The sequence below is a fragment of the Semicossyphus pulcher genome, unplaced genomic scaffold (genome assembly GCF_022749685.1).
Source record: "Semicossyphus pulcher isolate SPU_LCO1_2020_fin unplaced genomic scaffold, fSemPul1.0.p SCAF_3, whole genome shotgun sequence".
Classification (NCBI taxonomy): Eukaryota; Metazoa; Chordata; class Actinopteri; order Labriformes; family Labridae; genus Semicossyphus; species Semicossyphus pulcher.
In genome coordinates this window covers 28,738,383-28,754,785 of record NW_027211704.1, presented here as the reverse complement: position 1 = coordinate 28,754,785, position 16,403 = coordinate 28,738,383, and the positions used below count along the sequence as shown (strand labels likewise).

The 16,403-nt window shown below is 39.9% G+C and overlaps 1 protein-coding gene across 1 annotated transcript; it reads right to left on the bottom strand.

Moving 5' to 3' along the window:
• Positions 1 to 3,391: 3,391 nt before the first annotated feature.
• Positions 3,392 to 15,251, bottom strand: wnt7aa (wingless-type MMTV integration site family, member 7Aa). The gene is made up of 4 exons (XM_069678073.1): positions 14,941 to 15,251; positions 14,323 to 14,549; positions 11,407 to 11,678; positions 3,392 to 5,697 (listed from the first exon to the last, which is right to left on the bottom strand). The coding sequence occupies exons 1-4, from the start codon at positions 15,009 to 15,011 to the stop codon at positions 5,218 to 5,220; spliced, it is 1,050 nt and encodes a 349-aa protein (XP_069534174.1). The 5' UTR covers positions 15,012 to 15,251; the 3' UTR covers positions 3,392 to 5,217.
• Positions 15,252 to 16,403: the final 1,152 nt, after the last annotated feature.

Sequence of the window (16,403 nt, the reverse complement as noted above, 5' to 3'; positions counted from 1 at the left end):
CGATTTCTTTTGTATGCTTAAGTTTGGACTGACTCTCCTGTAATTATGTCATCTTGTTGTGCCCCTCACTGTCAAAATGTATCAGACAGGAGAAAACGTGCCATCAACTGTTTTTCTCAAACTCTTAATATTCACGACACAGCAGTGGAAGGAAAACCTCATTAAATAGTATTTTACTAGAAATTGTGGCGAAGTTGCGCCAAGTGCTGAGTCAAAAGATTTGGCTCAATAAAACTAGCATGTAACCCATCACTGCTTGATTAAAGCATGAAACACTGTTAGAGTGCTTGTGTTTATTATAGTTGTCTGATTATAAGTCTCTTTGTAGCCAGTTGTGTGTTGATTGCACGGAACATCATGATACTATTTTTGTCACGATCTGGCAGCTTCACAGCTCTGTTTGGCATCAAACAAATCTGGCAACACTGACTGCTGTTTTTTTACCATCTCATCCGTGCATAAAAATGTCTGCCCTTTACACAGGAGAAGGCAATAAGCTTTTGTCAGACCTTAAATATGTTGTTAATGATTGAGGGGATTTTGGTCCTCCATCCCACTGTGATCTCTTCACAGCCAGAATGGACGAGAAAATAAGCACAGCAACTAAGAACTCTTTCAACAAACATATAAGTGTGTGTTTTGGCTTTAGGATAGACTTGACCAGCTAATCCTTTAAATGGGCAAATCACAAGACAAATAAAATGAATTTCTGTAACCGTGAAACAGATTTTAATTTTCTCCATGCTTTGTGAATCACGATAAAACTTCCATTCACCTTTATTGTATTGTGGGAGAGGCTGGAATCTCAAAGATGGATATCTCTAAGGCAGATCAGATAAAAACAAAACTATCTGCAGAGATAAAAGCCACAAGAGAGATTTGCAATTTTTTTTCGCAATTGCTAAACCTAGATGCAAGATCAAGAGTGAGGCCATAACTTCTAAAATATGTTTAAAACAGTCCAAGAATCCATGCGAAGCACTTTAACAACAACTTTATTGCGTTCGCTTTAACATTTCAACACTGAAAACATTTTACAACTGCAGAAGTTTAGCTTAGGGCTATTGATTTATCATTACCTGGCGTGTCCCAACCTTGGCCTATTTTCACCAACAAATAACACATCCTTCATTATTCAATCACTTCTGAGCCAAATTATGATTTATTGTTGATGCCGTTTATGTGATATGAAATGTTTGATTTATGTGTCCTTCAATTAAAATCTTCTAACACTCTTTGGTATTCCAAATTATGTGTACCTTGTTTCTCTCATTCCTCCGCCACGACGTCATTGTTGGCAGAGGAGGTTTCTGTTTGGACCCTGATTGGCCCTCGCTCTCAAGGTACTGCTGTAATGATAGTTATTAAGCAGCCCCTGTCTTAAATAATCAACGTTCTGACAGAGAATCTCTCCTGCACAAGCCAAGCGTGACGGCTTCCAGTGTTGTTTGCAGTGGAGCACCAAGCTGTCAGCTTTCCATGCTACAAGAGCAGATCTGGAAAGTTCTACATTAAAGAATTAAGCTCTGCACAAACAACACATTTACCCTGGATTACAGTTTGAAGAGTCTGGGTGGCACTTCAGCAGCTTCAAAAACAAACACTGAGATGAGGCAGCTGCTGCACCAGCAGTTTGCTTAAGTGGAAGACTGGAATAAAGTCATAAAGTCATACATTTTGGACTACTGCCTCAATGCAGGTGTTCACAGGTGCACCGCACACAGACAGTCCTAGCAGGGCTAGCACGGGCAGTCCCAGACCCCCTTAAGCAAGCAGAGGCATTAAGCTTCAGGGACCTTGGCAGTAATGCACCGGTGTTTACAGGAAAAACACTATGAAGCAGTTCATTAGTGCTGCAATGATCCTTCTTTGGTGTGTGGTTTTTGACAGAGCGAGGCCTGTAGAGGACAAGTCTGTGCTGTGCTTTGACTCACAACTGCAGTGCCTGTAGCCAATTCCAGTCAATCTTAGAAGTGCAAGCTTTATATTAATACCATTTAAGAACATGTATGATTATCAAATATGAAAAAGTGGAGAAAATATGCTTGAATTGATTTCTTAAACTTTGCTGCTGGAGTACAAATCAATGCACAGTGGCAACTATGCTGCTGTTGATTGTTTTATTAAAATAAACACTGGTGGCTTCTATCACATTAGTGCTCTATACCTGGAATAAGTATATATTTCTGCAGTGGTATCCATTTATTAAAATTATTCTCTGGAAGGGTCTTCCAGAGGCACTTGAATGTGGAAGCAGATGTGTTTGATGCTGGAGGAGGTTTAACTTCAGCTAAGGAAGACTCACCATGAGGTCCACTTCATAGCTGCTCATATGATGTCACGTAATCTGCCTCAGCAGATTTTGCCAAGTTGTCATGAACGCGAACATGAAATTTACATAAAATAACCATTGTCCTGGGTGTTATAAAGACTTGTTGATAATGTTGTTTTCAAAATGAGATTGACAATTCATTGTTGACGTTGGAATTGGAAGTTGATTTTATCATAGTATGCACTCTTGATTGGATTATGCCACATACCATGTTATAGTAAACCATAGAAGTACCATTTAACTTCTGTGGTGAGACTTGTTATTTCTATGGCTAAGAATTAACCAGCCAAATATTTCTAACAGCAAAGATGCTATATTATGACATAACAGTACCATAACGCATCAGTAAATCAAATACCATTATAGATAATAAGCATGTTTATGTGACAGTTCTCCATCTTTGACTGTTATGTGTCTTTTTAATGTCAGAGTTAGTTAGCAGCCATGTCTTTTAAGATGTGAATAGAAAAGTGAGGCATGCAACAAGCCAGTGCCCAGTGAGACACTCAGATAATGTTGTTGAGCTCTCAGTGACAGAGCGTTGGTGTTACTCTAACCGGGGCTGTTTGGCCAGCTGCCTTTTGAGAGTGTCACTCTATTGAGGCAAAGTTTAGCCGAGGAATGTTTTGTTCCGATTATTCTGGGAGTTAAGACCTTTTCTATTGCTCAGATTGAAATCCTTCTTGACATCATCCCCTTGCAATTGTAAAGCCCTCTCGCCGCTTCGTCCCATTTGCCATTTCCACAAAATAAATAGCATCCAAATTTTATCTGGGTTTTGCATGGTTACCATTTTGTTAATGGGCAGTCTGGCCTCTCCATGAGACGAAGAGCATTTTTGGGGGGCACAGTGTGGTTGTTGTAGCAACGTAGTTGAGGAGTGAATGAAGCAGATGTCAGAGTAATCCATCAGCCAGCAGCTCTGCACTCCCACCGCTCACTGTGTGCCTCACTGTGACACCCTCTGCACTGCAACCCTCAATCAAACCTTGTTCACTCTGTGATAAGACTTCAAAAATGTGCAGTAAATAAAAAAATACTGTCAGTTAATTCTGAGACAACATTTATTAACCAAAGACAAATGAGAAGGCAATGTGGTTTTACATGAAGTTGGTCAACATTGACCTAATTTAAGAGCACTGCAGCAGGTTGGTGAAAACATTTCATCAGTTCAGGCACAAACGTTCTTTTCAAGAACCAGAAGAGAGAACTACGAAAAAAACTGCTCTACAGCCGTCACCATGAAATGCACCCTGTGATGAAGGCTTGTTACAATACAGTTCTATCTATAACCAACCTGTTACGGTATTTACCATCATGATACCTCTTGAGCTTAACAGGGACACTATTTTTTATATTCAAGTATTGTGACTGCAGGAAACTCATTGAGTAGCAACTGGAAAGTGTCAGTGAAACTATATATTAAAACTGTCAAGTATCAACAGTTGGGATCAAATTATTGGTCAGCTTTTTTGTCTTGTTTAATTACTTGATGAGATATTTCATGATCTATGTCTGACTTTTATTTTGATATTATTTAAATCATAAATATTGTGGACAGGAGGTCACTCAAGATTTTGGCTAAACAAAGAGCAAAATGTAGTGGTTGGATAAGGAATAAACAGTTGGGAGTGGAAGCTGTAGTTGGTACTGTTAAAAAATCATAGTAGCAATAGCATTTGTATGCTAACAATGAAATCATTGTTTCCCTTTGTTCAAACCAGCCATGGTTCCAATTTCATTAGCAAATGATGTAGCAGGTAGTTGTTTATGTTAGGCTACTGATAAATAACCACATAAACCGGTTTTACATTTAGAAATACGGAGGAAAGAAACCCTTGATAGCCCCGAGTAAATCAAGCTAACGTTGGTGAAACAGTTGCTAGCCTGGAGGTGACGTCAGGACTTTAGCTCTCTGAAGCATGGCAAGTTCAGATAATAGTTTCCTACTAGTTAAAAAATCACAATACTGCACATTTCAATGTAACATTATAGTATTCTACTGCTGAGGGACAAGGCACATCTTTAAAACAGTGTTTCAGTGGGTCATTTCCTTTGGGAAAACTCAGTAACTGTACAGTTAGATATGCTAAGGGAAAATATCTTACATAGAAAATAAATAAAAAATATTATATAAAAATAATCTTTTACAAAATATATTCTATCAACCAAAATTAAGGGCAATGTCTGGAAGCTCATGTTTGCTCCTGGTGATGTCAACTTAGCTTAAAGAGTCAATACGGCTGCGCAGTCACAAACTCCATAATTTTCCAGAAAACTAGCAGCAAACTATGGGGGGAGGGGGACAGAAACAAGTATAAAACAATACTATCATACCAAGCCCAGAATCAGTAGTTTTGTGTTCTTTTGCTAGGCTTAATGCAAAAAAAAAAATGCAGTGTCATTCAGTTGAGTTCATTTCTGACCATTTCAGTTTTTAGCTCCAGTGTGTAAGAAATAATTATTTTTGCTTTTAAGTGTGCAATATTTTTCATCTATGACATCTAAACCAACTTAAAAACTTCACCAGATAAAGTCATCAGTGAATTTTCAAAATCATCAGTAGTTTTTTCATTGAATAAATTATTAGTCTAAGAAAAATAAATCATCACTGCTCGAGGTGAGTCATGCCAATAGAGCAATAGGCCTGCAGAGAAGTCAAGCCAGAGGCATGAAATGGCATTTGAATTAAACACAAAAAAGTATGAGCCCATAGGTTAAGTCCAGTGTCATAGCAGATGTCCATTGGCATCACTTAAATCAACACATGGTAGAGGCACTGGTTGATGTATCAGCCTCAGCAAACCCTTATTTTGAAGTACATAAACAACACACGCACTTAGTCCAGTCTAGAAGTGCGTCTGAAACACGTCCAATAAATATTTCTATTTACAGGTATACACCTCTGTCCTCTCACTGCAGGTGTTGCATTTCACGTAGCAGCACCACAGGAACTTGCAGTTGCACTGCCAAACACGGGAGTACTGGTGTGTGTTATATCCTCGACCACAACACATCAGGTCGCAGCTGTTTGGCTGCAGAGCCGTTTTGTTGCACAGACGGCCCTGTGTTCCCATACTGCCGGTCAGAGGGTCTGCCTCGCAGTAGTTTGGCGACCTCTCGATGTAGACCAGCTCCGTGTCCATGGGCTTACGGTAGGAGTGGGGTTTTTTAATCTTAAGGAAGGTGGGACGCTTATTACGTTTAGCTCTCACAGGCTCCACGTGCACGGCCTGGTTGTACTTGTCCTTGAGCATGTATCCCAGCTGACGGAACTTCGGGAGCGTGGTCCAGCATGTCTTGGTGGTGCAGGATCCCGACACACCGTGACACTTGCACTCGAGGCGCATGCCCTTCTCCAGGACCTACAACAAGGAGGAAAGGGTCAGATTAAAGGTTAAAGGTTTCCATCTTAAAAGTGTACAGAGTTACAACTGCCCAGTGATATTCTTTCATATACCTCTTACATTACATTAAACTGTCTGAGACGCCTTCATCAGTTTTACCGAATACATTGTGTAGATCAAAGATGTTTTCAAATGCAAAAGATACAATTAAAGAGGTTCTAACACCACACAAAACTTCTTTCAGTTTGTTTGATCCTATCTGTCCATGATGAGCAAGTAGGAAACATGAGTTCACAGAAATACTAACATATTGTATGAATAGTTCAACAGGTTGAGACAAAAGTTTTCAAGCATTCCAAATGAATGTAAGCATTCCAGAGATCTCAGAGCTGCTCCAGTACGTCACCCTATGGCTAGTAGCTATGTATGTGCCATTCTTTTACAAGAAAACACTCAGAAGAAGCATATTCACATGACAGCATGGAATTTCTGTGACTGCATTCATGTCCTGTTATTTAGTGTGCAAGTGTTCAATCAAATTCTACAAACCCATGCCCTTTAAAGAAGACTTAATAATTGTTTTCAGCAAATGAGAAACAGGTACAGATTTTTCTAGATAATCGACAATTAATTGTTGCTATGGGTCTGTTTTTGTTTCAATTATTAAAACAAAGGGTTTTGTGTTATGGATCGCCACCATCTGCTTTACTACAGAAATAAATAACGAATTTGAAATAATAATGAAAACTATTTCACCCAAAAGAATTCTGCATATGTGGTTGCAAAAAAAAATCAGTTTAAGGTGATCCATTCAGACAGAAGCTGGTTAATTTACAAGCTCCTGTGACTGAAGAGACAGTTTTGTCTGTCACCACATTAAGGCATTTACAGCGAGAAGACTGGCAGTGGTGAAAGGCCTTTTCAGGGTTAGAGTGGAACCTTTCGGTGTGTTTGGCAAAGCTACCGGGGTATTCTCTGTGTGCCTCCGGCTGAATGACATCAGCTTAACCTCCTTCCTCCTCACTGAGTGGGAACCCTCGCTGGCATTGCAGAAGCCTCACCCTGCTTTTTAATTATTCCACTCTGATGTGGCCTCAGACTTTCTGGAGTCTCGTGGGGTAATTGTCAAAAGCCTTGGATGCATCCAGCTTAGTGTGGTCATGCCCCGAGACCTGACAAACATTTAATTCATGGAGTTCAGTGAAGTGAAATGCCAACGAAGCTGCTATGTTTGACTAACAGAACCCCTGTAAGCCTCCCGTGGCACCTTTTACACTATTGTGTATTCTTCTCAAGAAATCTGAAGGTTGGCACTCACTGACATCATCACCGATTTAACATGAAAGCCTTACTGCAATAATTACAGAGGTATCAGTTTAGTAAGTGTATATTAAAAGATTCACACAACGTATCACTTTCTGACTGATGCCAGACCTCAATTATGACACTTAAAAAGTTGAATGCAGAGTGATGAGAGTATCTCTAAATACACGCTTTCATATATATTCCCCTGATAGAAAGTAGTACGTATTAAGGAATTCCCACAAAGAGAAACAACAGAGGATATTGTCTAGCACTACAATTGACGTTGCAGGTACTGATAGTGCTATTTTTACATGATTTGTAATGTAGATTTTATTTTTTCTCATTTGATTGCCAGAATACGTTTTTTATTTATCATAGATTGGAGAATTCATGTCTCAAAATGTGTCTCATTTGGTCTACAGTGAAAAAACTTAATTTTCAGGCCACATGATAATGCCATACTTTAAAGCTGTCTTAAGTTTAATTAATTCAAATATATAAATGATATCAGGTACACAATGACACTATCTTGACTTGTTGAATAGATCCTCTTTGCAAACTGTGAATTTGCAGCCATATGGCCACTTTTGGAGCAGAGATCTGCCGCTATCAGTAGTTTATAAAACATTCTAGCGATGAAATGACATAATTCATTTAACAAGCTGATAAATGGGGAAACTGACTGATTTGGAATGGAAGGAAAATGTATCAACATTATTGAAAGCTAGAGCAATAAAGCTTGACCTCTATCAATAAGCCAAGGACCCAACTGGATTCAGTATCACTCACAGTTCAGTTTTTTAACCTTATATCTATACATCCACCTTCAAGATATGCATGGTGAGGAGGTGTGACATCCATTCAGTTATTTATCTCTGCTGTTTTAGTGTCAGACATCAAGAAGCCATGTTTACACTTTGTCCCAAACAAATTCAATAGTACCTAAGTTTGATGCTGAAATTATTATCTTTTTTTATTTTTATTTTTTGATATCTTCTATAAATTGAAATAAATAATCTCCTAAGTGACTTGAAACATGTTTTTCCACCCCATTTTGTGTTTTATTATTATTTACTGAACAAAATGATTTTCCAATCAACAACAGACAAGTCACTTGAACCATTTTATTGATTTTGACTTCAACTTCCTCCAAAGCTTTCCTCGTATGTATCTAAGAAATCCCCCCGGGGCAAAATCTGTCTTGTCATAACTCTGCCTTAAGCATGTAAATTAGGAGTTCCACAAGGCAGCATGTTGGGCCCTTAGCTTTTTCTTGTGTATATTGTATACTTTCCCAATGAATTGTTCACCTAATGCCAAAGATATACTGGTGTAATCTCTTTTTTTATTCAAATCCTGATGTCAAACTCAGAACTATCAACAAGAATACAGTTGTTTGTATTTCTATTGCTTGAAGATATCCATCAAACACTAACCATCAAAGAAACCCATAAATATCTTGGCATTTTCCTCAAGTCATGTCGAAACCACATTCTTAATTTAGCAAAGACACTTTTCAGACCATATACCATCCTTTGTTGCTTTGAGACATGCAATACTGCTAATTAATCAGAGCTTATAAGACAAATGGCAACCTTCTCCCTCAACCCCACCACTGCACTGCACTTTCATGTTCAAACATCTTAACCCTTCAGAACTACACAAATAATTGAATTAATTTAATTTAATTTCACTTTCAGATCCAAAACAATTTTGTCCGCCCAGAGCCAGGCTAGCTGTTTCCCTCTGCTTCAAGTCTTTATGCTAAGATCAGCCATTTGGCCATGGTGTATAGTTTCATATTTACTATACAAATATGAGAGGGGTATAACTCTACCCTTCAATTGTTTCAATCAATTAATTGAATGTTCAGGACAAATTAAGTGCAGATACATTTACATTAACAGATACATTTACATTAACATTTAAAGTCCGACTCTTTTAAAGACCTCAGCTTTAAAATCACTTAAGGTTTTCAAGGGCCAGTGATTCCACTTATCTATGATGTGCCTGCTGTGGCTTTTTCCAATACATTGCTTTCTTGTGGGGGCAACTTTGTGGATAGTCCTGCAGTTTCTATTGATCTGTCATTAGACTCCCTGCGTCTTTCCACTCATAAACAACATCATATTCCTGCAAATGCACTCTCATATGGTCACCGTCCTGGGTCCACCTCACTGTGTATCTTGTCAGACACTGTTCCCTCTTGACTCTGCATTAGTAATGTTCTCTAAATGTCTGTAAGATCTGACCACACTGATTTCTGATTTTGTTCTAATTTTTGTACGTTTGTCTGATTGAATTACTCTATGGCCAATTAAAGACACTGGGCTGTTGGCTGACAGGTCAGTTGAGGTTCTGGTTGGGTATCACTTGGTGTTCCAGCAATCGCCTTTTTTTTTTACTTTTAGACCATTGAGTAAGTTATCAGAAGTTTAATACATTTGATTCACCGAGCCCTGTTTTAAACCCTGTAAATACCTACTTACTCTTCAGTTCAAGAAAATATTGTTTCTGCTCTCAGACAACATATCCCTCATTTCTCTGTAGAGTGTATCATCTGTCAGTAACCTGCTTTGGGTAATTATTGCCCAGCACTAAAATTTTGACACATTTCCTATAAAAATATTTTCCTATTAAGCCCAGAATAGGGTCTCTGATCTCACATCCTTCTAGCTTTACATCAACCTTTGCTAACTTCTTAGCTAAATTTCACTTTAGGGGGCAACAGTTCTGTTGTAGCTCCACTGCCTTGAAGCACCAGACACTTTTATAAACTTCCTACATTCACAGAAGTTCTTAAAGTGTCCTGTTCAGCACCAGACTTTCATCTCCAGACACTATTCAGTGTTGCCTGACATGGACGCTGTTTACCTCTGGCATTAAAATGTCCTGGCTGCCCCATTCGCAAGTAGACTAACTCTAATCATGGCTGTTCACACCTGGCATTAACATGCGCTCCAAATGCGCCTCCAGTGACCACTTGAAATCAGATCTCACTCTTTATGAAAATAAACAAGAAGCCTGCATAATCTTAAAGGAGAAATTTGCCCCTGGAAAAAAACCCCACTGTCAGTCAAAGCTGGTGTTCTTTGTAATCGATAGAAGCAATAATATTTGAAATTGGCACCATAGCTGTGGAGAAAGTTGTACAAACAGCTCGTGGTTTCACCCATTCTACATTCCTACAACACCCAGCGTGCTTTGCGCCTTGTGCCTACATCGAGGCACCTCATGGAACAAAAGATTACATTTTACGGTATGTCCTAGATTGAGGAAGTGTAGTCTAGCAAGCTCCCTGACCTCCGCCAAATGATGCATTTTATGTAGTCTGGTGGAGGTTTTCCAGGGCCCAATGGAGAGGCCTCCTCCAAAGGCACAGAGCCAAATTGCATTTTTTTTCTACCATAATGGCATTAGCTCCCCATAATAGCATGATAGGACTGAGGTTGAAAATCTGCGAACTGGCCCTTTAATCAATTTGGTGTTGCACCAGAGAAAGAGAGAGTGAAAGCGAGTGTTCACTCACATCCCACTTCCCTTGTCCGTACAGGACGGTCCCATATTATAGAATAAAATAAACTGTCTCATGTTGAATCATTGCAGGGCAAAAGGATACACTATGTTTGCACATGCTTGGAATGACGTAAAAAAAAAATAAGTCAAAAGATTTTAACAAGACACAGCAGAGAAGTAATGAATCATACAACATTAACATTGAGTCAGGCCTAATTGTTGCCCTTGATACAAAGAGTAAGCGGTCCTTCAATTTGGCCCAGGACACATTTGCATACACTCTGCCAAACGAATGTGGTCTGAGTGATCAGATTTCAAAGAGTCCTCAATGTGTCTTGGGTGCGTTTAGGCCTGTCGTTAATGCTGTCCACTTGTGATGATCACTCATGACACATGTTAATACCAGGTGTAAACGGGGCCTTAGTGGCTTAGTAATTAGCCCTGCACTGAAGAAGCTGGCTTTGCTGTATTTGTGAGTATGTTAAGCTAACTACATCAACGTCAACTGGGGATTCACTGATCTGTTGTTCTGAATATTGTGTCGGTCAACACGTGATCAATCCACAATCCAGAAAATATTAAGTGCATCACTAGTGGTAACTCTGTGACAGACTACAGCCAGGAATCTCGGCCAGTGCATGCTGGGATAGCTTTTGCAGCCGCAAACAGCAAGTAATGCAGTGTGTATAGATGTCAGTGTATGAGATATTCTTTGACTTGTCTAAATATTAAAATACTTCTTGTGGCCTACTATCATATAATTAGCAGGTTTTTTTAACAGTCTATGGCAGCACCCCTGATTCAGCCATCCTCCTCTTGTTTGGCTGTATTTGTGCATAATGCGTTTTGCATAAAACACTGCTTACAGGCTTTCAAATAGAAAAGATGTATTGAAAATAAACATACCTTGCGTCCCACTTCATTGTTGTGTAAATTCATGAGAGTCCTGGCATTCTGTTTGATCTCCCGCGCATCCACAAACACCTTAGAGAAACCCAGGCCGTAGTGGACATCCGCAGAGCAGCCACCCCACTTCCAGCCCTCCTCCTGGTTGTAGAAACCCTGCTTTTCCTTGTCACAACCGCATCCGCTGAGGCTCCCCTGCGTACAGGCTGCAGTTACCGCATGGGCGACCCCGGCAGCGATAATAGCGTAGGTGAATGCAGCCTCCTTACTGCCTGTGATAAAGACAAAAGATATCTTAAATCACAATTGCAGACAACAGGATTCACTATTTCAGGCGCTGTCAAGCCTCCTTACATACCTGGCATATCTGCCTCAAACCAAATCATAAAATACATGAGCCAAGCCAAGTCTAATTCATTCATCAAGCTCTCTCAAAACCGATAAACTTCAGAATGATCCGAGTCTTATATAATGGAGCAGTTTGGAATAGAAAAGAGAAAAGGCCCCCTGAAGGAGACTAATTTTTGGAAGCAAGACAGTTTTACTGTCCCTGTGATAAATTGTGATTAAAGAACCTGTGTGATTCTGTCATATGCATAAATCTATCACATATACCATTTAACAGTCAATGTGCTGAGTAGATTTGATTGGCAGAGATGATTTTTGAGCACACTATGTGTGAGAAAATTAAATGTTGAGGCATCATATCTGGCCCTTGTCCCAGCATCCGTCAGTCTGGGATCCACCCTGTGGAGGTGATTCTGAGAGGCATGCAGAGCCTCCCTACATAGATGGATTTCTACTCCATAAATCAGAGTGCTTCAGGTCAACTGTGCTTTTTAATTAAAATGGAGATAATTCCTGTTGGAGCAAATGTGGAACGCATCCAAAAATGATCATAAGTTGCAAATGCTCCAATAAAGTCATCATCTTTAACAATTAAAGTGCTATACAAACTGTTCTCGACGTTTGAGGTTAGTGCTCTCCTTCAAGAAATTTATGTGCAACTGCTGAACGACAAGTGGACGACATTGTTTGCTGCTATACTTGCTTTACATTTAAAGTCAATCTTTAAGATCAGAGTAGACAGAACATCAAATGCAGAAGCATCCTGGCATCAAAAATGCAAACCATGGATAATACACCAACTCTCTGATCTGCCTTTACAGCCAGTTAAGAAGCAGACATTACCTATTCTCAGTTTATTTTAAGTAGCCACCTTGCCGGACGGGGAGGATATTTGATCCTAAAGCCAAAATACTGTACATTGCTGCAACACAAGAATCCCAGATTTATGTATTCTGACAGTTATCAGTGTTCCAGTCTGCTGAAACAAGACAATGGATTCAGACAGACTCTGTGCAGCTGGACCACAGCAGCGCTCGGGCTGACCTGCTGTCTCCTGGAGCCCGGCCTGATTCTCATCTACATTTGGCTAAAATCTGGATTGTGCAATGATTAAATAAACTCTGTTTTAATCCCAGGTTATGCATGAGAAGTGTAGCTCTTTCCTGAAGCTGCAGCAAAATTGTTCTACATAGAACATGCCCTGCCAAATCCGTAGAACCTGGAGGTAAATTTGTAAACCTAGAAGAAAGTGCTTGTCTCAACTTGAATCTTTTGGGAGAAAAGTATTTTATGAACATACATGAAGGTGGTTAAGCTGAGGGTAGATGAAGAGTCTGACGGGTCTGCATGTTACAAGCCATGGAGTAGCTACAAAAGGTTGCAGAAAATGCATACAGTGGAAGTGTGCATTTATGATAAAATGCACTAAAATAATTAGACCAAAGACAACAATGCCTTATTTTAACACAAAAAGCTTTACGACCATATCTACTGACCTATAACGCAGAGACCTGCTCATTCACACAGCAAACTATGTATCCTGAAGCGTTTAACAGTGTCTATCCCAGTTAATCAAATCAGGCTGGGTCATTCAGACTTCACTCATGCTTGTTGCAGCTAATACTACAACCATCTCGGGCAAAAAACTATAATAGAAATCTGCCATGTACCATACAGCAATCGGCATAAATTAAAGGCTCAAGATGTGAGCTATAATCCTTAATGACACTAGAGGGAAAAAAATGACAGCCGAGCTCTGCATCTGTCTCCGAGATGACAGGGTGAACGTACAGGACAACACAGTGGAACAGCAGTGTGTTAAATAGGATTCTCCGCTGGTTTCCGCAGTCTTGTTTTTGAAGCAAGCATCGCCTCGAGTCTTATTCCACACACAAGATCAAATCTGTGTCCTTTTTTCCCACAGAGAGCCGATGCACTGAGGCTGAGCATCAGAATTTCAGACATTTGTGAAAGATTCAGAGCTTGAGTACCTCAGAGGCCTTTAAATTCTACTTCTGGACAAATTATAGCGATTCCAAACTTTTTCAACTTTCCTGTTACTTCTTAAAATAAAGCAAAAATAACATACAACTTGGTACATGAAGACAACGTGCCTTGTTTATTATCTGTGTGCAAGCAACACAAAATTATCAAGCCGCTGGTGTACTATTATGCAGGCATGTAAATATGAACCATATTATTTCTCTGTAATAACTATTTTATTAGTGAAAAACAATCTTGTGAGCTCTGTAACTATGAAAATGAAGGCATGCTGACATGTTCCAACAATGTCTTCTATGGCACTATGAAAGAAGAACTCAATGTGGAAGTAGAGCTCTTAGTTTAAGAATTTAATAGTATTTAGAAGATTGTGTCTTTGATACTCAATGCACCTGAATTGCATAGACTCCTATAGAAATATTAGTCTGCTATTTATGACAATAAAGAACAAAATCGAACCAATCACAGAACCCCTTAGAAGAATGTATAAATATTCCATTTTGACAAGAAAAACATACTTTTGCGCAATAAATCAGCACGTTAATATGAAATCAAAGTGCAACATACCCACTCTGAGCTCTTTCCCGAACACGGTCCTTTCCCCCAGGGCCGAGCAGTTCCAGCGCCCGTGTCTGAACTGAAACTGACACTCATTGATCCCCATTTGAACCCCCTCTCCGATCACTATGATCGCGTCGGGCCGGCTCTGACAGATAGTCCTCTGACGGGGGGCCAAGCCGGGGATTTTATTACAGATGATGCTCGCTCCCAGAGCGACCACCGATGAGAGACCCCTGCGGTGGAGGTGAGAGGTTAAAATGTGGCTTTTTCCTGAAGAGGTTGTGCAGGTGTTTTCATACAAACTCTATGCGGGGGCGCTAATCTGACAAAATAGAAAGATTATCACGCATGTATAATAAGTGCATTTGGTGTGATGACATTCCTTTATTTCAGTCAAAATGAATGTAGCTTAACACAAGGTAATGCATTTATGTATAAGTGCAAAACAGCTAGAAAGGGCCTATTTTTCTTCAGCTCTGGGGTCTGTCAAAACTGGAAAGCACTTATAAAATCTCCATTAGCTTAAAATCAGAAATATTTTCCCTGCATTCGTTTTAAAGTCTTAATTACGCATGTGAGAAAAAGCACAGACAACTTGTAGCCTTTTACATCTCTGAAACTCACCCGATTTTTAAATACACAATTCCCAGGCAGAGGAAAAAATGGAAAATCCAGCGCCGTGTCTTCCTACTCATGGTGCTCAGCCCCGCCGGTGGATTAATGCTCTGATGTTGCAACAACCAGCCTTATTTCTCTACCGAGTCCCGCGGGCCGTCCAGGTGTTCCGGGCTGCACGCGGGAATAAAACTCCTCGAGACAAACCAAAGTTTGTGGAAATCAACTCGTCCTGGGTTTTCATTTGGTAGCTGTCCGGTGGTGTGAGCCTGTGCTGGAGCATTGGGGCTGTTGTTTTCAGGTAAGCAGCTCGGCTCCTCAGTGATCAGGCTCAGTGTGTGTGTGTGTTTGTGTGCGAGTGTGTCTACCTTTTCTATCAGGGCGTGTTCTGCAGAGGATCTGCCTCTGAGCTCTCTCTCACACACTCTCAGCCTGCAGGTACACGCTCAGCTCATCTGTCCTTCTGTCTGACACACGTTCACAGCTGCAGAGCTGGGTACATCTGAGACAAGGAGCCAGTCTGACCTGCAGCTCTGCACATCTTCATGTCGCGTCCTTCTCCCGACGGACACTGGATCATCCGCGCTCCCTTCATGTCTGAGAGACATCCACCGACACTTCACGACCTTTTTTTTTTTTTACAACAATGAGGCCCCTCCCACAGATTCACTGTCATCTTGGCACCCATTAAACTCCCCATCAGATCGCATTTCAAGTGATGCGCGCGATTGTTCACGAATTAAGTGCAACAACTAGTGGCGTACAGCAATTTCATTTGAAGGTATACTTGCACTTGACTTGTGTGAAGTCCATGTTAATGAAATGTGATGGTAAAGATTGAAAAAATTATGTGAAGTTCAACTTCAGCTCGACAAGTTGCAACATTAGTAGTCCATACTGCTCACATGGTAATGCTCCAATACAAATAATCCAGGCAAAATAACAGGCATCTGCATGAGTAGGCTACTTATCCTTATACATAGGTACATTTTGTTGATAATTAATGTGTTTTATTTTTTATGAATGTAATCATTTTTTAAATATTAATAATTTGTTGTATTGCTATTTGTACTTTAAAATGTTCTGAGAATTCATTCCACCACTAACAAGTCCACATCTTCATTATTACAAATGAATGTCTTCAACATGGTAGTGTACATGTTGTCTGCCAAACGTCAGCTTCTGTACTTTCACACAGTTTGGGGGTAATAAGGAAAATGCTATTTTCAGTGAAAATGTTAGAACCTGGAAAACAACAAGTAAACAAGTAAACTGAAGCCAGATTTTTTTAATCAAGGCCATTCAGAGCACTATAAGTGTGGCCAACAATGAGAGTTTTAATAGTATTAGCATTGACAGCATATTAGTCAGGTTGAGACCTGATTTCTCACCATCTATGACCATTTCATGTTTAGTGATTCACAGACTCCATGCTGGTCTTCAGTAGTGTGAAGGTAAATTGAGTTAAAGGA